The 23,885-nt window shown below is 50.7% G+C and overlaps 1 protein-coding gene across 2 annotated transcripts in view; it reads right to left on the reverse strand.

Moving 5' to 3' along the window:
* The window catches only part of RNF165 (ring finger protein 165), a 108,614-nt gene that overhangs the window by 12,212 nt on the left and 72,517 nt on the right, over positions 1-23,885 (reverse strand). Inside the window, exons 2-5 of one of the 2 annotated variants that reach the window (XM_029227398.1) lie at positions 8,639-8,954; positions 6,869-6,979; positions 1,775-1,904; positions 20-124 (exon numbers count right to left, since the gene is read on the reverse strand). In XM_029227398.1, coding sequence (XP_029083231.1) covers positions 20-124; positions 1,775-1,904; positions 6,869-6,979; positions 8,639-8,954 — 662 coding nt within the window. Of the gene's footprint in view, positions 1-19; positions 125-1,774; positions 1,965-6,868; positions 6,980-8,638; positions 8,955-23,885 lie in introns of both variants that reach the window. The other variant, XM_029227408.1, reaches the window with a different exon arrangement.

Below are 23,885 nucleotides of genomic sequence, written 5' to 3' on the forward strand. Positions count from 1 at the left end.
ACAGAGGGGCGGGGCGTACCTCATAGCTGTCCCGCACAGCGGATGTGTGTCTGCTGGCATTCAGTCCCTGGAGAGCAAGGAAGTGAAGCTGAGGGTAAGGGTAGTTTCGGATTTCATGGACGACCTGTTGGGGAGAAAACGCCTCAGACAGGATTCCAGGCTCCAAGAGCCCAGATTCTGACTCCCCCTCCCGTAGCCAATCAGCACACCCCTGAGATGCTGGGGTGTTCGGAAGCGCTGTCTTTCCTCCTCCTGTGTCCCCCGTCCTCATCAAGAACCAAGCCTGGGCCGAACCAGCCCCAGAAAGAATAACAAAATCAGTAAAGTAACAACTAACCTGACTGGGCATTTATTTCATGGCAGGCACTGTTAAGCCCTTCAAACGATTAATTGAATCATCTCACCTGACCTGTAACCTGGGTGCAATTACTATTCCCATTTTGCTGATAGGGTAAGTGAGACACAAGCGGATGAAGTAAGTGACAGAACCATGGTTTCAAACCCAGGCAGTCGGATCGCAAAGTTCACTCCCTTCCCCTCTGCTCTGTACTGCCCACAACAGGGTGGGGCAAGTGAGGGCACAAAATTTAAGGAGGCACTGAATGACTCAGTAACCAAGATAAATAATACTTTAATGTAGTATTTTAAAATCAAAATTAATGCAAAGAATCCATAATGAACAAACTATCAAAATTTTAAATCAGAACAGGATCTGATCCTTTCCTTGCACAGCCCTGCCTCACTCACCTCACCCTGACCCTCACCCTGTCTCCAGCTGTGAGTCAGAGCTCCTCAGCTCACTCCTGCACGATCCTGGACTTAATCTTTCTATGCCTCAGTTTGCCAATCTGTAAAACGGGTAAAACCTTTCGTGTGGTGTTTTTGCGAGGCTAGTGATTAGAACGGTGCCTGGTATGCAGCAAGTGCTCAATAACCACTTTTATTCTTAGGAGATGGTGCTTCATAAGGCGAACCTTGGAACTTCCGAGCTGACAAGGCTTCTGGGATTATTCATCCAAGCCTCTCATTTTACACATGAGGAGACTGAGGTGCTGAGTGGTTAAAGGGCAAAGGCAAGGGCTGGAAGGGCCGAATTATGCTCTAGGGCAGCAGCATGAAGAAGCTGTCTGGAAATAAGGTTTTCAATCAGCCTTTCGCTGCTTTAGTGGACTATCTTCACCTTCATTCCACACAGCTCGGGATGCCAGGTATGCAAAGGACCCAAACCCCACCCCAGTCACCACACCCTGCAGCGCTGAAGGCCGGCCCTCTGCACAAGGCAGCACCAGATCAGCAGGCAGCCCCAGGGGCCACTTCTGGGGTCTCCTGTGTTCCCCACACCAGGCACCTTCATCCCATTTCACGGATAAGTAAAACCAAAGCCCCGGGAGAAGCTGACCCAATAAATTAACTAAATGAGGTCACATGGGGTCCAGGGACTATGCTGCTTGCTCTTAGCCCTGAGCCTTCCCCCCATCCTCCCTCACTCCACCCCCCACCCCCCCAAGACCGGGGCCTGCCACAGGGCCCCTTGCCCCACCCCCAGTGCCCCACCTCCTTTCAGCAGTGCTGGCTTCTGGTCCAGCAGCTTTGCTTTCTTTCCCTTTCAAGCCCAGTTGGGAATAGGAGCTGGGAGGGGAGGGGAGGGGAGCAGCTGACCTGCCTGTGCTCAGGACACAGCCGGGCAGGACACAAGGGAGCCACAGGCCTCAGCCCACCATTGGCGCCAACAGGCAGCAAGGGAGTCAGTTTCCTGGCAGAGCCTCTCACTCACCATCTGCGTGGAGGAGGAGTTTCGGGGAAAGTGGTGCATTCGAGGAGTCGCTAGGTAATGCTGATAGTGCTGAGGCATGGGCCGCACCTGGAACTGAGCGGGACTCAAGCCGGTGTCCACACTGAGATCCCTGCAGGGACACAGCCACGGTGAAGCACAGGTGATCCGGCCATCGGGTTGCAGAAGGGACCTCAGACATCAAGCCCGTCGAGTAGAATCAGAGTCACAAAGTGCCGGAGCTGCAAGGGGTTCAGTCTCGCCCAGCCCCGCCCCTCTCTTTACGGCGAAGGGGACCGAGACTCGGAGAAGCCCCGCCCCTCTCTTTACGGCGAAGGGAGCCGAGACTCGGAGAAGGAAGGGCTCTGCTAGATCGAAGGGACCGGAATAGTCTGGGCCTCATACTACTTGAGACTAGTGCACCAAAGCCCGTCCCTGAGAGAAATGCTGAAAGAGGAATCCAAATAAGCCGGTCACGGATACAGAGCAAAGGAAAGACAGCTCCAGATAGAGTGGAGGGGGGCAGAGGCCATACTTTAACCACTTTGAGAAGATAATAGGAGAGGGACCTGCAGCTGTGAGGCAGGAAAGCTCTCCTGGACCACCCCTCCTGCTCCTCACCATACAGGAAACTCATTTCACTTAAAAATCGATCAACTGGGCTTCCCTGGTGGTGCAGCGGTTGAGAGTCCGCCTGCCAATGCAGGGGACACGGGTTCGTGCCCCGGTCTGGGAAGATCCCACATGCCGCGGAGCAGCTGAGCCCGTGAGCCATGGCCGCTGAGCCTGCGCGTGCTCCGCAGCGGGAGAGGCCACAACAGTGAGAGGCCCGCGTACCGCAAAAAAAAAAAAAAAAAAAAAAATCAACCAACTGAAAAGGGCCCAGTGTTCCTTGGAAAATGGCTAAGTTCTGGTCTGAGACAGAAAAAAAAAAATGTGCACCATGAGATTGAAACATCTTGTCATAACTAAAAGCAAGGAAGTTATCAAGGTCAAGTCAAAAGGATTCGGGAACCATCCTGGAGAGGCTCCCACTGGCAGAGTTTGGGCATTTTGTATCAATGAGTGTAACCGCAATAGACTGAAATACATCAAATAGGTTCAAATCCATGAGAATGAAATGATGCTAAAGAAAACTGGTCCCCTTTGAAGGATGCTAGGGAACCAATGCTTCATTTTGAAAACTAATAAATAAAGGGGAAGGGACTTCCCTGGTGGCGCAGTGGTTGAGAGTCCGCCTGCCGATGCAGGGGACACGGGTTCGTGCCCCGGTCTGGGAGGATGCCGTGGAGCGGCTGGGCCCGTGAGCCATGGCCGCTGAGCCTGCGCGTCCGGAGCCTGTGCTCCGCAAAGGGAGAGGCAACAACAGTGAGAGGCCCGCGCACCGCAAAAAAAATAATAAAATAAAAAATAAAGGGGAAGAACCAAACATTTATCCTGCCTTTCCTCTGTTAACTGTACTTCAGGGCAACCAAATCGTGGATGAAGGAAAATTGCTCTTTATGAAAGTTTTCTAGCTAATAAATGAATAAGGAATGATTGAATTATTTGTCACCTTCTTTCATCCCCTAAAGAAATAAAGTATCTGGGCAAAGATTATCAATTGCTACTAACATCACACAGGAGAGTCAACCAGCTATCTGCTGGAAGAACACAGCACCTCATATGAAGTGTTTTTTGCCAGAAAATGCAAGTTGAAGCTGAATCTGCTCAAGTCGCAAACTGGGTGCCAGTGTATAGTGAGTTTAGCAAACCAAGGGGCGTCTGAGGTGACACCTCCAGAGCATAACCAGCAAAATCCAGATGAGGGGAAACTACAGGAAAAAAAGCCTGATTCAACAAATACTTTTTTTTTTTTTTTTTTTTTTTGCGGTACGCGGGCCTCTCACTGTTGCTGCCTCTCCCATTGCGGAGCACAGGCTCCGGACGCACAGGCTCAGCAGCCATGGCTCACGGGCCCAGCCGCTCTGTGGCGTGTGGGATCTTCCCAGACCGGGGCACGAACCCGTGTTCCCTGCATCGGCAGGCGGACTCTCAACCACTGCGCCACCCGGGAAGCCCTACCTTTTTTTTCAATATGAGGAGCATTAAAGGAATTTCTGCTTCCAGCTGTGATGTCTATACAGTATGACATATATATATATTCCTACATTTCCTCTATATATTAGCCCACATCCCTGGAACAACTCCTGATGAGTCTGTCACTTGGGACATGAGGTAACTCTTGGAGCCAGTTGGAAGCAAACTTAGAAATTCTCTTAGTCCAGTCCCTCACTTTCGCAGGCCCAGCAGAGGCCTGAAGAAGGCCAGTGCCTTATCCATGGCCCCAGGCTAGCCAGTTAGGGGCTCCAGGGTTTCCGATCCTCACCCGGGCTCACCCCATGACCTGCCTCGGGGAAAGGAGTTCCCTGGGGCACCTCACGTGGCAGAAACTCTGACTCTTAGCACCTGCCCAGCAGTCCCAGAGAATCCAACAGATTCAAAGTAGCAGAGAGATGTTCAGGGAATTCTACCAAAAGCAAAGTCCCAAGGAACTGGGAACAGAATCCCTCCAATTCTAGGAATGCTGAGTGGAGAGGCAAAAGACACCTCAGCCCTCAGATGAGAGAGGTGATCTGCCCAGGTTGGGCCTGAGTGGGCTCTGGGACCCCCTTTTATCATCTCATCAAAAATCCCTTCCCAAACCCAGGATCCTCGAACAGGGCTCCTTTGCTGAGGCCGAGCTGCTTGCAGGGGAAGGATGGTAGGAAGCTCTCACCCCTACCCCCCTCTCGCAGGTGCCCAGGCAGGGCTAGGGCTGTGTGGCCACGCAGGCTGCCATCTGCACTGGGGGCAGAGTCAGAACTGTGAACCCAGGACTGAGTCAAAGGAACACGATGTCTCCGGACACTGCAGCAGGGCTCAAGGTCAGGGTCAAGTTATCGGGCCCAGGCCAGAAAGGGGAGATTGGGGAGGATTTATCCCCCAAGGCCTGCTGCTCCCACACACTCCCAGGCCAGGATGCTCAGTGCGCACAGCTGCTTGGGTAGGGCTAGAATCTCCTAAAGTAAGGGGGGGAGGGCCAGGCAGCCTCAGGCCTGGGGCTGGACGAGAGCTATTGGGGCATGCCAATTCCTGGAATGACTAGGGCAGAAATCAGTGGTTTCTGATGATTCTCTAAAGGAAAGGGGGGGTGCGCAGACACACTCCCCACCTCCTCCCTCCCAGGGATCCTTGCAGAGGGTGCGCGAAGCCCCTCCTACAATGCATTTCCTGTCATCTAATTTCCAGACCTCACATCTCCTGGCAGAAGAGGCCTCCCTGGAAAAGAGGGGTGGGATGAAAAGCCCCTCGTCACCACTTGGATGGCCCTTGCTGGAGTAGAGCTAATTACAGGGAGGAGAAAGGGCCTCCTACTTGGGAAGTGGGGACAGGACAGGCAGAAATGGCCCCAGGTGGACCCGGGGCGGGACTCAGCCCAGGGGCCTCCCAGCGTCCCCTGCTGGGGCACAGGCCAGCCTCTCAGGGCCCCCGCCTCTCTGTTTCTCCGGGCAAGCAGGGATCAGGAATGCAGAGCGACAGAAATGAGCGAGGAGCACAGGAGCAAGTCGGTGGCCTAACCCGCACCGCACCTCCCGCATCTCAGCAGCACCCGCCTCACCGCATCTCCTATCCCCTCCCACTTGCCACGCTGGACCTTGTTCAGATCCCTCAGCCGTACACAAGGACCCCAGGTGCTCTGTGTGCTGAAGAGAATTAAAATGGATTGACTTGCCTGCTGAGGGACAGAATTTCATCCAAACAACAATTAAATCTTCCTAATTTGAATCTGCTAATTAGAAAAAGTCTGGGCTGAAGCTGGCCGTGGTGCAATCTATGTTTTAGGAGAGCGTTAAATCTAACAGAGAAAACCTGAGAACTACTAAGAGCTGGAGACACGGAACCTGTTAAATCAACCATTTCCTGCACCTAGAAGCACCTTTAGCGTCCAGTCAACCAGAACTACCCTTTTGAACCATTCCTGGGTGTCTGGTCCTAGGCTGCTTCCAAAGCAACCTTTGCCCACACCAGTTTGCCTGACTAAATGGCTGAGTAATGACACTAATGCACGTCTGTTTTTTAAATAGCCCATCCCTTTCCGTTGAGGTTTTTTGTTTGTTTTTACATTCTTTAAAACAGACACACACACACACACACACACTTTTTTACCTCAAAGTTGCAAAAAATTCCTGGATACTCTTCACTCAGATTCCCCAAGTGTTAAAATTTTACTACCTTACTGCATTTCTATTTCCTTCTCTCTCTCCACGTATACATCCATACATACAAACACACACACAGAGTTCTCCGTGGATTTTTTTCCCTAAACTATTTAAAAATAAGTTGAAGGCATGATGCTCTTTACCTCTAAATACTTTAGTGAACTACACATCTTTTTCAAGTGTTCAGGTGTTTAGATCCAGCCCTAGTTTAGGTCAGCCCTCCCCTGAGCTAGAACCTGTGAGTAGGGTGGGACCAAGTATCCAAAAGAAAACAATGATGCATCCCAGGGCAACAAAGCCCTCTGCCCTGAGTGCAGGAGACTGTGGGAAGATGTCACAGGGGCCCGCTGCCTACAAAGACACCACAACCAAGCCCTCAACCTCTCCCCAGCCAATCTCCCCAGTCCTTGCCTCCAACCCAGCTGGCTCTATCCCCATGAGCCTGTTTTGCCTGGCTGGCGTGCCCTGGCACTTCTCTCTGGACTCCTCAAGGCCCACCCACTCCAGGAAGACTTCCCTGACCATGCTAGCTCCTGAGATTCTCCTTTCCGCCCCCTTCCCAGGGACCACTGGTTCACAGCACTCCCTGAGCTTGGGAAATGCTTTGCATTCCTGTCCCATCCTCCCCTGCAGTACCATGAACACTGAACCCAAGGCTGGGCACATGATGGCACCTAGCCACATCTGAGCTCATTGCTGAAACCAGGACCTTGGGGGGCCATCTGGCCCTGAGGGTGGACAGGGCAAAAGCTGGGGCTTGAAGACTAGGACTCCGGCATCATTGAAGTGAAGGAAACAGGAGCTCCATGGATCAGACAAGACCCTCCTCCCTCCCTCCCCCAGGGACCCCACTCACCAGTCAGTGCCCTCAGCCAAATACCTGGGCTGAGGTGTCTGTAGTTGGTGGCCGAAGTCGAAGCTGGGGTGGAGGCGGTGAGGGTGGACAGACACTCGCTCCTGACTCCGTCTGCCCCGGAAGGGAAGGAGGAATCCAGGCGTCAGGGCTGCCAGGGCCAGCCCAGCTCCCAGGAGTGCTCAGCAGCCCCAGCCCACAGCCTGCATATGGAGCAGCGGCCTTCAGCCCTCTTCCCAAACTCCAAGGAAGCTTCCTGGGCAGCAGCCAATAACTCAGAAATTCCCGCTGTCTCTGGCCTGCCACTATACTGAGCCTCTCCCTGGGTGTGACTACTGCAGGTCAGCTGTCTCAGCCGGTCTCTCTAGCTTCTCTGCTCCTTCTCCTACTGCTCCCCTCTGTCCTTGGTGGGATGTATTCAGGACACACAGACCGGCCCCCTGTAGGCTCTCCCACCTCTGTGCACCCCTCTGCTCCCACCATGCTCTTCTCCTCTCCTCCACCCTCTCCACACTCTTCCCAGCCTTCATGGCCCAGGGCAAAGCCACCTCCTCCAGGAAGGCCTCCCTGAACACTCCAGATCATGGTGACCTCTCTTTCCTCTGACCTCTTACAGCACTCACCTTCTGTCCCAGGCACCCCAACCTCTACAGACATGGATGCTTGGGGCCTTAAAGATCATCAAGTCCAGAGGTGCTCAAAGTGTGCTCCAAGCAACCCTGGCAGTCCCTGAGACCCCTTCATGGGGTTTACGAGGTCAAAATGAATTTCATAATAATACTATCATGTTATTTGCTTTTTCACTCTCATTCTCTCACAAGTGAACAGTGGAATTTTCTAGAAACTACATGACATGTGATTCTGCTACATTTGAGTGCAGAAGAAGACTTGAGAACACAGCCATCTTCTATTAAGCCAGGCATGAAAAAGATTTGTAAATACATATTTTTAAAAAGTCACTCTTTTCACTGATTTAGATGCAAAAAATATGGTTATTTTTTGAAAAACATATTATTGGTGTTAACATATACCTTTGTTATTGTTATTTTTAAATGAATTAATAAGTATTTTTAAATTTCTGTTTTAATTTCTAATAGGGTAAGTATCAATAGTCATAACCCACATAAACAGGAACTTGCTGTAATCCTCAATAACTTTTAAGAGTGTAAAAAGGGTCCTGAGACAAAAATGTTTGAGAACAACTTAACTTGTACAGCTCCTTCTCTTAACAATTGAGGCTCAGAGAGGTGAAGTGACTTGCCCAGGATCCCACAGCTACTTCAGCCCCATTTGATTAGTATTGTCTCATTTACTCTGCACTTGTTTCATAGCTGGTCTCTCCAACCAGACGGTGGGCTCTCTGAGGGCAGGGCTGACCCAGCCCTGTCCTGAGGTATCCCTCAGGGACCGCCAATGTTAGAATCTGGTGACCATGAAGTTTGAGGGGACGTGAGGGGTCCCCTAGTCTAGTCTCCCACAGCGTTGAAAAGTCCACTGTGAGCATCCTAGCCCACCACTTACCCAGCTCCTGGCCAGTTACCTGGGCGATATGACAGGGACATACACTAACAACAGAGGGAACCCGTATCAGGTTAAGGCAGCGCTCACTGCCCGAAACAAATGCCTCAAAGTGGAGCAAAAGCTGCCTCCTATGCAGAGACTCATTTGGTGACTGACTGCTGGCCAAGCCTGGCAGGGTAGAAGCCAGGGGTCCAGCGCTGGGCCCTGCCCCCGCCCCGCCCCGCCCAACCCCTGCCCAGGTAGCACACACACCTGGGGTGCGAGAGGAGCCTGCGGTGCTGAGCTTCCAGGAGCTGCTGCTGCAGGAGGTATTGCTGGTGCAGGGCCTGAGGTAGGAAGGAGGGACCTGTGACGTCCTGGAACTGCAGGGTGGGCAGCGGGGTCAGCGACTGATGCAGGGTGCCGCTGTGCTGGTGGGCCGGGGCCATGTGGGCGCTGAGGCCCGGCTGCGACTGCACCGGGTGGGCCAGGGGGAAGTCGGGAGCGAGCTGCTGCGGCTGGGGGGGGCCCAGATGGAAGTGGCGGCAGGAGGTAGCGTGAGGATGCTGAGACCTTTGAAATGGGGCACCTGGAGAAGCAATGACAAAGACTCCATGAGGACCAGCCCTGCTCCCCTCTCCCACAGACCCCATCTCCTCCTACCCCCAACCTGCAGCTGGTGAAACTCAAGACCTTCATTAGAACACAACAGTGTCATCACTTTTGTATACAAATGGTCATCGGTGCTCCCTAGTAAAGGCTCTGTGCAGTATGTGTTGGAGAGTGGGGGGAGTATTTTGTTTAATAAATAGATAAGAAACCTCTTTTAAATTAACACACTTGTTAAAGGAATTTTAAGGTCCCTGGAGGCAGTTTGGCTTTCTTAAATTTCTCCCATGCAACCTTATTGACCCTACTGCCTTTTTAAATAGATGCCTAGAGAAAATTTAGTCCAGCCTAGTCAAGCTCTGAACTCTACTGAAGACTTGGCTAGCCAGGACCCAGCCGACAGGGAGCCCAAATTTCCAAAGAGAAAACAACCAGAAGTTGTTTTCCATGCAATTTTAAGAAAAATAAAAAATCTAATCCCACAAAGTTTTTAAGTAATAATGAAATAATTTGTTATTATATTATAATTTATTTAAAAGCAAAGATTTCCAGCAATAAGCTGGGCTCAACGCTGCATTTAATCTAGTCTCCATTACCTTCTAAATAACATTGACCTTGATGATGACAAAGCCTTACAAATTTTCCGTAAGCAAAGATCCAGCTCTCAGCGTTGGAGTCCTTTAACAAGGAAGGAAGTGAACTTGGTACCTCAGGAAGCTTTACAGAGGCTTCCTGCTAAACACAACAGGTTCAACATATATCTGCTCCTTCCCAAACCCCACTGAAATGAGAGCAAAGGTATAAAGAGAAAATAAACAGACAAGGACAAGAGAGAACAGGAGAGGTGACATCAGCAGGCAACAAATGTCAACAGATTTTTGGAAGGTGGAAAGCAGATGGAGCAATTAGCAGAGCTGAGGAATTGGAAACCAAGCACCTAATGAAGGCGCAGTCAACGAGAAGCGGACAGATCTTGCCACACGTGCTGGAAGGGTCAGGACAACTCCTGTGGTGGCGGGAGAGATGGCGGCGCTGAGAACAGGGAGGCTGGTGGCCAGTCTCTATGAGGAGCAATTCTGCCCAGGGCATCTCCCCTCTCCCATGCAGGGCAGTGACTGCCGCTCCCTCGCCCTGGCATTTTGCAGGGAAACTGAGCCAGAAAGGCTCCAGTAGAGGAGGACAGGGGTGCAGCACCGTGCTCAAACGGGGGGGTTAAGCGAAAGTCTTATACATGGAACTTTGGAAACCCCTGCTTCCTTCTGCCTCTTGGTTCAGAGGGTGCTGCCACTCAGGTGCCCCTCCCCTGCACACCCCACAGCCCCAGGTCGGAAACTGGCCCCAGAAATAGCTCTACAGTTCCTTCTGGTTGGGAGTACCCCGTAAAATGGTTGAGTCCCCAACTGGTGACTCCATAATAAAGCGCATAAGTTGAAAGGTCCATATCCATACACACACACACAGATTCTGGAAGTTATTAGTGATCTACTCTTCAATATGAACAGACAGCCAAGGATGACCAGTCCCTTGAGGAAGATTACAAAGTGAAAAGAGAGAAAGAATATACTAAATTAAAATAAAATACGATAAAATAAACTCAGAGAAACAGAAGTAATGCAAGGATCCGAAAAAAATGAACTTCAAAACACTTGAATTAATATCCTCAGAAAAATGATGTCGGGTCCATGAGACAACAACAAGCTCCTTTAAAAGGAGCAATGAAAAAACAAGAGAGCTCTTGGAAATTAAAAATATAAGAGGTGAAATCTGAAATTCAGCAGAAGGGCTGGAAGATAACGCTGGGGAGATTTCCCAGGAAGCAGAACAAGAAAACAAGGAGTTGAGGAAAAAGATACCAGCGTTGAAGGATGCAGTCAGAAGATTCCGCAGTTTTCTAGTAAGAGAGAAAGAGTGGAGAAAATTGTGGAAAAAAATTATTTAAAGTATTTCCCAGAACTGACGGTCAGCTTCTAGATAGAAAAGGCCCTCTGAGTGCCCAGCAAAATGGGGGGAGGGGGGAGAAGAACCACACACCAAGGCATCTCCCTGGGAAATGTCCAAGCAGTGGGGCAGAGAGATGATTCTGACACCTTCCAGAGAGAAAGCAAACTGGTCCCATTCGAAGGGTCTGGGAGCAGGATAGCACCAGATTTTTCAAGAGCAACATTGGAAGCTTGAAAACAGTAGAGCAACTGCTTTCAAGGTGCCGAAGGGGTGTCGGGGGAAGATGTTCAATCTAGAATTCCGTGCCCAGCCAAACTATTAATCAAGCGTGAGAGTAGAATAACGCCATTTTCAACCATGGAGGGTCTCAAAATAATTAATCTTCTCACACCCTTTCTCAAAGAACTACTGATGCAAACCAAAAGAAAGGAGCAAAGAAATAGGGGGGTGACACCTGGAAGAGGGGGCTTTCCCAAGCACATGGTTGTAGAGGGCCTCCAGCAATCATTTCAAGGCAGGGAGGAGGGAGGGCGCTCTGAGGGGTAGCTGGGGGTGGATCAAAAATATAACATTACCATCAGATTTGGCCACATGAAAATAGTATTTCAAGGAATTTTCCAATTTCGTAGGGCATTTGGTAAGAATTTGTAAAAATGTCACAGAAAGCAAGCAATTATTACCTCTAGGAAGAGAAAAAATTGTTCAGAAAGTGTAATTATTACATATTACTTGGTTCAGCAGTGAACAATATTTATATATTAATAACACAACAAGCATTAATAAACTATTTTAGAACAGAAAAGGACATTTCTTCCATAATAAGAAGAAAATAGACAATGTCAAAATTGAAAAATCAACAAAGAGCAGTAAAAGAACTTATTTAGAAATTTACTTAGTAATTTATATATTTCAGGAAGTAAATACTCGAAGAAGGGTTGGAAATGTTGAGCTTCTAGTGGTGGGACTAGGGTGGGGAGGGCAAGGGGCAGACAATTGCTGTTTTACTAAATGTGTCTTATATTGGAGCTATCTGACTTTGTAAATGACATGCAGGCCATTGATAGATTTTTTTTAATCTTTTAAAAATAAATATTTGCAAAACAAAATGGAAATAAAATGCATTTCTGGCTCACTTGCAGTGAGCCAGGAAAGAATGATCTAGAACCTTAATTCCCACCAGCATTCCAGATCAGTAGGGCCTCCTCTGCCTGGCGAATTCTGGCTTCCATGAGTCCAGGGGCTGTAGCCTGAGCAAGCAGGCTCTGGATTCCCCCTTCTCCCTCACCACCATCTATCATACCATAAAAAAGGAGGAGAAGGTCCACGTCTACATGACGAAAGGAAGCAAGAAAGGAAAGGAGAGCTCTCGAAAGCTAACAAAGTGAAAGACAGGCATGACTGCAGAAGAAGGGAATGGGGTTTAACAAAAAAGGATATTGTAAAGACTCCGATCCAGCACTATTAAATTACAATGTGAGCCACATATGTAATTGTAAATTTTCTAGTAGCCACCTTTAAAGAAGTAAAAAGAGACAGGTGAATTTAATTTTAATAGTATATGTTATATAACTCAGTATATCCAAAATATTGTTTCAACATGTACTCAATATAAAAAAATTATTGAGATATTTTACATTGGGCTTTTTTTCATATTAAGTCTTCAAAATCCAGTGTACATCTGGCACTTACAACACACCTTAGTTCGGATAGCCACTTGTGGTTAGCGGCTTCCGTGTTGGACAATGCAGCTCCAAAAGAAAAAGACCAACTCCGTACATAGAGCAAAGAATCTTAGCCAAGTTTGCTAACTGGTCTGCCTTCAGAGGGGGAGTCCCCACTGCTTACTGGTGAGATGCACACCCCTTAGCCTGATCCTCAAGCTCCATCCCCCTGATCCCCACCGCCCAAGCCCTCGCCCACATCAGATCTCCAGACACTCCACGCACATTCCCACCCCGGGGCCATTGCTCATGCTGGTTGCTGCCTTCCCTGTCTTTAAAGGTCATCTCTCAGCAGCTCAAAAAATGCCTCCCCTGCCTGCCAGCCCCCAGGGACGCCTTCCTCCTCTGCATTCCTGTAGAAGGCCCTGTCACTACCACTCATTTGGCACCTGGCAGTAGCTACCTTGAGCTGCTTCTTCACACTCACCGCCCCCAGCTGGCTGAGCTTCCTGTCTTGCTGTTTCTGGATCCCCACGCACCTCCCTGGAGCTGGCACTCAGTAAATACCTGGTTGGCTGACTGCTGGAGGGACTGAGGGCAAAGCAGTGGCTCCAGGCTACTGACGCACTGGGGCTGGTTGAAGGCCAACTGATTTGAAATCAAGAGGGAAAGAGAGTGGCAAGTAGGCCCGGGTGAGCTCAAGGTTTTAAAGCTGCAGTGCACAGGGACTGAGCAGGCAGAGCAGGCCAGCGTCCTCCCCCTCGGGGGCTGGTGGAGCCTCTCCCACCACCAGGAACCGCAGCTGCCTCCCTCCCACAAGACCCTCCTGCCAGGAGGGTGCCCACCCTGTGAGGGAGGCCCTTCCGGTTTCTATGGAGGCCCATTAGGGAGAGGACCGACCACCACCCTGGAGAGGTTTCCACTCTCCCGTAACCTGTGCCCTCCAACTGATGCACTGGGCAGTGAGAGCAGCAGCCCTCTCTCCTGGATGGGCAGCAAGAGAAAAGTGAACAAAAGTATCTATATGTCTCATAATATTTCAGACAATTTCTACCTGCAAAAGTCCTTTGACTTCTGTTCTGGGACTTTGTGCCCCCTCTCCCCTGCCATCTCCATCTGCAGAGGGTTCTCAGTCTCATCAGCTCTGCTCAGAAGGACATTAAAGGCAGGAGACATCCATTCTGGGGCCCCTGACTCACCCCAACCCTGTGTGCTCTAGGGCCTGTGAAATTAGCGGCTGCTGTATTCGGTCCCTAAGACCAGAGGAGTGAAGTCCTTAGGGTGGACTAGCCGGGCCCATGACAAGCCAGTGACCAGTGACAGCTGAGTGACACAGCCCAAAATGCCCTCATCAACAAACAACCTACACTTTTTCCCATTAGAGTTACTCCTTTGGGTTAAAAAGATAATCTCCAGGTGTCCTTGAATATATTATCCATTTATCTTATTTCCCCAGGACTGAAATGCCATCAATTGGAGGATTCATCATGAACTAAGTAACATTTTTAGGGAGTGAGGAGAAAGAGGGGTTACATTTTTTTAAAAAAAACACCACATTAAAGAAACACAGCAAGTGTAAGACACAAATTAGTTTCAGAAATGTGTAGAAAAACACGTGCACCTTAGAATTCTGGAGATAGATGCTATAGGACCCCCCTGAGAGCTAGCTGGGAGGACCCCCTGAGAGCTAGCTGGCAGCACCTTCAAGCAGGGGTGCTCCCCTGGGGCCTAAGCAAGACAGGGCTGGGGCAGGGGGAGGCCACTGTGCTGGGGCTTGCCTGATGGCCACCTGGCACACGCAGGCGCTCCACAAGAGCTGGTGGCTGATTCGTGCCTCATGGACAGGGAGCCAAAGCGGCTGGCAGCTGGAGAGGGGGCGGAACAGCAGAAACCCCACAGCCCCATGAGGAAGGGAAGGTAAAAGAGAAGCGGAGGACGTGGGGGCCAAAGGCTGTGGGCAAGGTGGGTGGAGAGGACAGTGACAGAGGTCTCGAGTGTCTGGAAGGTTCATGGACACTCATCTGGTAAATGACAGAGCAGAGATTTGAACGGAGGTCTTTCCTGAAAGCCAATTGTCAATGAGAGGGAGGGGCAGAGCCAGGGAACTAGAAGGCTTGATAAAGTGAGGGGCCCTGCTGCGGAGGAGATCAGGGCAGAAACGGGGCCTGGACACCCAGAGGACACGCTGGGCCGGTCCAGGTTTCCTGGGGACAATGGGGATGGAGACAAGGGGGCCAGAGGAGCCTCAGAGCTGGGCCTGGGTGGGAGCTGAGAAGAGCCAGGCCAACAAGTCAGAAAGCCAGAAACGTCGGTGGAGACAGCAGATCCACGTGGCCTGATGGGCTTCTCGGGAGCAGGCAGCATCCTGAGCTGGAGGAATATTCTAGCTGTATTCCAGTCTGCACCAACTTGGTCACCTCAGGGTAACGCGGCTTTCAGACTCCAGGGCTGAGAGGCACTGCCTTCAGACCCTCAGGTGAAGAGGGAAGGAGAAGAGCAGGCAGTGCTGGGGGCAAGGACCAGGGGGGGCCTGCCTCCCACCCCAGTGCCACCCCCAGCGGGGGCCTCAGGGACAAGGTTGCAGACCCACGGGCCAACCAGGCCGAACGTCCCCCACTCCTCCCAGGGATGCAGGACCCTGGGAGAATAGGATGGGAACCAAACCTTCCCGCATCTCCAGGGAAGCTGGCAGGTCCCGTCCTCCCCAGGCCAGTTCTCAGGCGTCAGATTCCCACTGTCCTCAGGTCACTGACCCGCATCACTCTCCCTTAGAGGTGGGGGCAGGACAGGAGGGTGGGGCCCACAGCAGTGTCACAAAGGAGGGGAGGGCCAAAGAGAGTCCCTCCCAAAGGCCCCCCGGGATGGAGGGCAGCCAGCCAGCAGGGACAGGAGGCTGATACTTGTCTCTGCTGAGCACTTCCTTGAAGCTGGGCTGGAGTCAGAGTCTACTCCTCTCTGAAAAGCCAGCTCTCAAGCAGCAAAGAAAACCAGTTTTTTGAAAGCAGATCTCTGCCCACAAGAGGCCAGGGAGGAAGGCCTCTGCTACCAAAGAGGCTTTCAGAGCCAGGCAGAGTCACCCGGTGTAAGGGCTCCGTCTTAGAGGCCTGGGTACTTCCCCTCGCTGTCAGACCAGGCGGGACACTGGACTTCTCTGGGCCTCAGTTTCCGAGACCGTGACCCACAATGATGCACCTGATGCTACACACCTGCTAACATCTCTCCGCTGAAGGGGCCACAGGCATCTTCTGGCCTGGCCTCTCCTCTTGCTCGCGGGAAAGCCAAGTAAGAAGCACAGGAAGACCTTGCGCACTGAGTGTTGTGACTGCCCCCGGAGTCCCCAGCAGGCCAGGCCAGACCCAGGTCTCCTGCCCCACCTCCTGTTGGGACAAGCCTGTGTGTTCTGTCCCATGTCCGGCACCGGAACTGAGCCCAAAGCAGGGAGAGGCAGAGTAGACCGGTGCTGAGCTTCTAAATCCATCTTCCAATGGCTGCCACATCATCCTAAAGCCAGTTCTGAGTGTTCCATCCCTTTCAAACACCCCTTCTGGCCTCTCTCTCTCTCTCACTGCTCCCTGTGACATTCCCTCTCACCTCTCCTGGACCCCCAGGGGTCTTACCTGCCCCCTGGCCCCATACCCTACCTCCCAGGGCTGTTGCATTCTGTCCACCCTCGACCACCCAGGGCAGGTGTTAACTCTGGGATGGAATCTCCCAGTGGATGAAACTCTTCTCTCCATCAGGTTTGTGGCATTTGCCTATTATACTTGGCGTTTTATTTCTGGACAAATTTTATCTCCAATAATCAGCTGTAAAGTGAGTGATTTCAGGACAAATACCATGCGGTAAATGTCCTTTGTTCTTAGAAGGATTAAGGAAACTTCCAAGAACGGAGGGAGAGAGAATGCAAGAAAGTGAGAGAATGGAAGAGAGAAGGAAAGAGAAAGAGGCGGGGAGGCGCAAAGAAGAGAGGGAGCAAAGGAAGAAGGAAGGAAAAAAGACCTTCGTTATCTTAGAAAAGTTAAGTATTAGATTATTAGCTAGCAAGGAAATGCAGTTCTTCATGGAATCATCGAATATTCAAGCTAAATGAGGCTAAGAGATCATACAGCCTTTGATCTACAGGATGAGAACCCCGAGGTGGCTGGAAAATGGGGGGTGGCTTGTCCGAGGGCTTCCAGGTCGTTATGGCCGAGTTGGGACTGGAGTCCAGGCCTCCTGAGTTCCAGTGCAGTGTGCTCCACCCTGCGCTGCATTTCAGAGTCCCCCCTGCCCAGCGCCCAGCTCCTCATATGCCCGCACCCATCCACACATGCTACCCCAGAGAGGAACCTGCCTGCCCGGGCCCTGGTGGTCCCACCTCCCCTCCCCATGCCCATCCCCATCCCAAGCTCCCCCAGGAGGAAGCCTTTCCTTCCTAGTAACCATGAGATAACGAGGGACCAGCTGCTGGTGCCCATGGGGAAGCAGTCTGAATCTCTGCTGTGAGAGATGCTGGGAAATGGCCGTGGTGGCTGACATGGCGTAGGTTCAGCCCAGTCCACATTGACCAGCAGCCCCAGGCCTCTTCCCTGGCCTAAGAAAATGCCAAGGACAAGCCCCAACTTTAATGGAGTAGACCAAGGTCTTTCCAGCACAATTGGGTGCTCCTGTCACAGGCAACTCCTGCAGGGTCCCTGGAAATCCTGTGAAAACTTTAGGTCCCACAATTCATAAGGTTTAACTGATAAAGAGGGATGGAGGAGAATTCTGGGGTCTTGGTACAAATTCTGGGCACCTTGTGTTAACATGGACGGGGATAAAGTGGAGTCTGGTGAGGAGACCAGGGTTGGGAGGGGACTTGAGTTGCCTAAGAGGAGGAACAGCTGAAGAATCTGGGTGTTGAGTAGCAAAGAGGAGACTCGGGGTCAGGTAATAGCTGCAGGCAAAGGGATTAGCTCTTTCTAGTAGATCTGGGTCAACATAAGGAAGACATTTCTTAGAATTCACTTTGTCCTCCAAAGTTCCTCATCCCTGGTCGTGTCCATGCAGAGGCTGGCTAGCTGCCAGCAGAGAAGTGTGAACACTGGAGGGGAGATGGCCTGGAGCACCTCCAGGGTCCCTTCTGTGCCCACCATGAGATGATGCAAATTCACTGCAACATCTACCCCCTGCCTGAGCATAGTTAGGCCAAACTGGTCTTTGAAAGCACAGAAAGGCTTGTCTGGGTGATGGAGAAAGGAGGAAGGAACATGGCGGCAAGCAGAGAGCACACCCGAGTACTCAGGGCCCAAGCCAGCAGATGCAAGGAGGAGAAGCAACCCACAGGCAGGTGTCCAAAGACAGACTCCCTCTTCTACTCCACATGGCCCCAGGAGCCTCTGTCTGCACTGATACAGCTCCGAACTTTGCTTCCCGCCTATTCTGAGCCTCCCAGTAGCCCCCACCAACTTCTCCAGCTTGGGACACGTTCAGGTTTCATGTTGCTAGGTAATGCATCCTTTGTGAACCACTCAGATGCAGGACGGTTGGAGAGGTGATACAGGAGAGAAGGAGGAGGGGGCAAATTGTGGGATGTCTGAATGGCAGGACCAGGGCTGGGGTGTACCTCGTGAGCTAACTACTTGAGTGCGACCCAGAGGAATCAGAGATGAAGAATGTGGAAAGTGGGTCATCCGCCCAGACCCCCGCTTCCTAGACTGCTCTTTCTGGCTCTTTTCCTCACTCCAGGTAAATCGAATTAACCTCTTCTGCTCCAGGTGACCACCCCAAAGAAGCCTATTCCCTGGCTCAGTTTCTTGGCTGCCAGAGGTCTGCTTTCCTCCCTCTGCATAGTTTGGTTCCCTGACCAATGGGAACAAACGGCCTAGAAAGGAAGTGATATGACCAGAGGGATTCTTTACAGCCACTTTGTGAATGCTTCCCCAGGGCCAGCCTTTGATCTCTAATGGAAAGCTCAGCTTCTTCCAAGGAACTGAATTCCCGGCTCTCAAAGCACTGTTGGGAGGGAACTTGCCATCCTAAGGAAGCCTACTTGCTCATGGGCATGAGACAATTAAACAGCAAACTTCCAGCAAGCAGCGAAGGACCAGTTCTCCAGTTGTGGTTGCAAACCAGGGATAAGGGAAGGGAGCCCAGGAACGGGAGGTCAGCTAGAGACAGGATGCAATTACAGAAGAGGAAAGCGCCTGTAGGTAATGGGACCGTCTTCTGTGCATCTTCCATCCCAGAAAATCCTTTTTTCTACCTAATGCCAAGGAGCTCAATGAAAACATTTCCACTATAGTCATAAAAGGGCATTTTGTAGAAGGTATCTATGGTCAGAAGACCTCACCCCATGAGGGCAGGACCTGGCTCTATCTCATGCACCTGTATTCCTAGTGCTTGGCACAGATCTTAATACGTAGTAAGAACTCATGGATGGAAGGAAGGAAGGAAGGAAGGGGGGAGGGAGGGAGAGAAGGAGGGAAATGAACTGTTGAACATGTAGGAAGTAGCATCTTGCTAAAAGCCTTGGGAGTGTGCAAAACAGCTGGCTCCCAGCATTTCAGCACTGGGGGGTTTCATGGTAGCAGAGGAACAAATGTGCCTCAAGGAAGTAAAGTGTAACGTAGAAAGACTGATGTGGGAGACGCTGCAGACAGAAAGACTGGGAATTCTTTCAACGAGTCTAGGGATCCAGTTGCAAATCCAACGTGGACTGGGGTGGCCCAGCATACCAGGTGGTCAGTGTGAATTACAACCAACGAACCCAGAAGAAGAAGTGCTTTCAAACCCAGAACAGAAAGCCTCCTGCCATTCCTGGCCAAGGAAGGAGGGGTCTGCACTGTTGACGGCACTGGTTAGTTTTCTTGTAAACCATATGTACTTCATCCTAGGTCATGAGTTTAGATAATTTTCTAATATTCTTGATAACGACTCAAGTAAATTAAAAAAAAAAAAGCCTCAACGACTTTCAAGAAGTGTCAGGGTGGCTACCTGGGCCCATCTCACATTAGCATTGCCTGGTGTCCAAAACAGACAGACCAAGTTCAGAAAGCCACTTCGACTAGGACTCTGTTGAGATTTGCAGCACACAGGTTACACCCACACAAAGGCCCAGCCCTAGGAATACTGTGGGCAGGACTGAGGGTAACATCATTCCTCGGCCTCCCGCTTCCCCAAGGAGAGCTCTGTTCCTCTGACTCCGTGTTCTTCTATGCCTCCTCCACCCTGCTGCCAGCCTGGCTCTCAGGGCCCGCTCACTGTGATGGGCAATGACAGACGCGCAACGATGGCTTTCCCCAGGAGCAGTTATGTTTTAGCAAGGTCACATCATGAAGTCCTGATGGTGGGATTTCAGATGGCAGCCAGTGAGTCTAGGCACAGGGTGTGGGGAGCTCCTGGCCTCCCCATGACCTGAAATTAAATTCCACCAGCAGGTGGGGTGTACCTGCTTTCAGAGGGAGCCAGAGGCAATTAAATTAGATTCCCAACTGTTACTGCCCATGGGCACCTCGGTCTGGCACCCTGGGATGTGGTGTGTGTGTGTGTGTTTGTGTGTGTGACAGGGGCGGGGGGGAAGAGGGAGTGAGGGAGGATGTTGGTTGAAATATATGAGAGAGGAGAAAGGAAGGCAGGAGGGTGGCTGTAGGAGAGAACAGGAAGGGGGACGTCTAAAGGGAGAGAAGGAAGAGAGAGGAGCGCGGGAGGGAGACGATGCCTGGAAAAGACCGCGCTGTCACCATCTCAGAACTAGCAGGCCCCAGATGCCTAAAACAGAAAAGGCCCCTGGCTTGCCCTGTGATGGCATCTGCTTCCACCAGCATGACCGTCCCCCACCCCAGGCAGGCCATGTCTGGCTGTGCCCATGTCCACTTGGCTCATCGCCTGGTGTCCTGCGTAGGTATCATCCCAGGCCAATGTCCCTTTGGCCAGGTCCCCCCAGTTGGACCAAGAGTCCCCACAGGCCAAGACTGTGCCTCAGGAGAGCAGCTGAGGCGCTTCACTTCCTAGCTCTTCACTGAGCTTTCTGATATGCAAAATGAGTGCATAGTGGCTCACCTGGCCACCTGACAGGGCGACTATAAGATGCCAGCTATGAAAGTGCCTTACAGAGGACAAGCGCTTCTCACCCTGCGCTGGGCTGGCTGCAGAGAACAGGCTCAGGGAAGACCTACTTCTTCCAAGTCCCCCCTCTCCCCCTCAAGCCCCAAACACAGTCTACAGTGAAATGGTAGGCAGAGGACGGTGGCCAGGGCACCCAGCAGCCAACTACCACCCAAGACCTCCCTGTCAACGGAAGCACCCTGGCTGGCCTCCTGCTCCTGGGGTGAACTTAGGACACGAGAGATAGTCATGGGCCAGTAATAACATTCCCACTGGAGGCAAAAATTCTCCAGGAGGGAGTCATTGCTTTGGATTAAGCGTTACTCTCTCTCACTCCTGCTTTTAAGATACAAACGTCCCCAAGAGGGTAGCACATTAAGTCCTTAATGTTGGGTGTGGATGAACTTGCAAGGCTTTCTCTCTGTCCAGAAAGAATGGAAAAATCATGGAGATGCTGAGTAAGGTGGCATGGCTGGGAGAGAAAGACTGACTTTATCTCCTTCACAGCTCTGCCCCTGCAGCCCTAAGGATGAAGACAGCCAGATAACAGGCCTTTTCTGGGTCTAATGCTGTCTGGCCACATGCATTTGATGGGCCAATTGCATTTGACTTTAAACTTGACTTATCCACTCACCAAATATTTACTGCATGCCTATTACTTGCCAGGCACTGTTCTAACGCTGGGATTAGCCATGAATAACAGTCAAAAACGTGTGCCCTCATGGGACTGTGATCTAGTCCTGCACTGCCCTGTGTGGTCACCATGTGAAATGTGGCTAGTCCAAACTGATAAAGGCTGTCAGTGTAAAATAAGCACCAGACTTCAAAGGTTTAGTACCAACAAAAACATGTAAAAAATACTAAAAACTTTGCAAATTACTTATATGTTGAAATGATAAGTTTTGGATATATTGAATTAAATAATGTATATTATTAAAATAAATTCCATACTTTTAAAAATGTAACTGTTAGAAAATTTTATATTTCTTACATTGTATTTCCATTGGGCAGTGCTGGTCTAGACAGTAAGTAGCTATATAAGAAAATATGTCATTTATTGATGATGATAAGAGCTAAGGAGAAAAACAACAGGGAAGGAGGATGAGTAGGCGGGGGGTTAATTTTTAGATAGGATGGCCAGATGAGCCTTCACTGAGAAGGTGACTTTTCCATAAAGAGCTGAAGGAGCATGAAGATATCAGGAGAAGAGTTTTCCAGGCAGACAGAACTGCAAGTGCAAAGGTCCTGTGGTAACTGTGTGCCTGGCATTTTGAGGAACATCAGGAGGCCAGTGTGGTTGAAGCAGAGTGAGATAGGGGAGAGTGGTAGGAGTTTAGGTGAGATAAATATTGGGGGCTCAATAAATATTGAGATCATGCAGGACCTCACTGGCCATTATAGGATGTTGGCTTTTACTCTGAGTGAGATTAGAAGCCAAAGGAGGGTGTCTGAGCAGAGAAGTGAAAAAATTTGTCTCCCTCTGGCCACCATATTGAGAACAGGCTACAGGGACAAAAGGGCAGAAGCAGAGACCAAGAAAGAAATGATTGTTCCTTGGACAAGGGTGGGAATGGGGCAGAGAGAAAAAGAGGCAGTCAGATGCAAAACATATGTCAAGGGTAGAGGTGACCAGATCTGGATGGATTGGACATGGAACATGAGAGACAGAGGACAAGGTCTCCAGATCTTTTGTCCTGAGCAACTAGAAGGATGGTGTGTTAACAGTTTGCAAAAGTGGCCCCAATCCTTCCCTCCTGGTATGCACATCCCTTGCAAGGTGACTTTGTAGCCCCTCCCACCAAGAGGCGGAATCTATTTCCCCACCTCTTGAATCTGGGCTTCACCATATGACTGGACTGATTTTGACCAACGTAGTGGAAGTGGCATCATGCCAGTTCTGAGCCTGGGCCTCAAAAGACCTTGCCGTTTCCACTTTCATTCAGACTCCATATGACCAAGCCCAGGCTAACCCACTGGAGGATGAGCGACCATGTGAAGCTGAGATAAGTTCCCAGCTGAGGCCATCTCAGATCAGTCTGTCCCAGCTGATTGTAAAAATATAAGTGAACCCTGTAAGACCAAAAGAACTCCCAGCTGAGCCCAACCCAAATTATCAACCCACTAAACTGTGAGCTGAATAGATGGTTGTTGTCTTAAAGCCAAGCTTTGGAATGGTTATCATGCAGAAAAAATGCAAACTGATACAGATGCTGTTGCCGTTTATTGAGGTGGAGACTCAATTTTTTATTACCCTGTGATTGTTTTGAATGTGAGTCTGGATACTTACAGGGCAAAAGCCTTGTCTTCTCTCCCTGCAACACTTAGAGCACCCTCAGGAAAGGGCTAGATGGAATCTGGGTGCTCAGTGCACACTTGGTGAATGAATGGATGAATGGATGGATGGATGGATTCATTCGATAGATGACTTATTAATCGGCTCCCTAAGCACCGGCCAGGTCCCCGATTTACCCTTCTCCTGACAAAGCCAGAAGAGCTTTAAATGCCTCTCCTCCTCCCCACCACCCGCCTTCTACTCTGTCCAGAGTTTGCAGTTGAACCTCGATTTCCTAGAGCTTTCATCAGCGCTAGCAACAGAGAATTGAAACCCACAGAGCCGTGCGTTTCCTTGAGAACGTGAAGCACTGATTTTTAGCCTGTTTTGACCTCCCACACCCAGCCTTTTCCCAGATGCGCTAGCAAATAACAAATCAATTGCTTTGAGTTCTTCTTTCTCTCCACCCCCATGACATGTTAATTAGCAGGGGAAATGCCAACAGCAAAGTCAAAAGGGCTGAGGACAATCCCCAGCCCTGAGTAGCCAGCTGGTACAGCACTGGGCGTCCTGACTTTCCACCCAGGGCTGGTGCCCTTTTCCAGGGCTTCGGGCACTGTTTTCTGCTTCCCCGCTTGTCTTTCCTCCACCCCAGGTGCTCCAGGTCCCTCAGGAACCCCACACGGGTGCCTCTGTGATGCTCCGTGTAATGTCCGTGCAGCATGTCACCTCTTACAAAGAATTTCCCAAATGCAGCCAGCCCCACATTTTAGAGATGAAGGAATTGAGGCTCAGAGGGTTAGGCAGACTCACCCCGCATCATTTGGCCCAGCGCTGGGAGTTTGGAGCCTGGTTTTCTGATTCCAAACCTGGCTTTCTTTCACTGTCAGCACCATCAAAGTATGTTCCCAATAAAGGGCCAAATACACTGAGGAGCGGGGCAGGGGGTCTCCTTAGGCAAATTGCTGGTAAT

The sequence above is a fragment of the Monodon monoceros genome, unplaced genomic scaffold (assembly GCF_005190385.1).
Source record: "Monodon monoceros isolate NGI ecotype Baffin Bay Population unplaced genomic scaffold, NGI_Narwhal_1 Super_Scaffold_1, whole genome shotgun sequence".
Classification (NCBI taxonomy): domain Eukaryota; kingdom Metazoa; phylum Chordata; class Mammalia; order Artiodactyla; family Monodontidae; genus Monodon; species Monodon monoceros.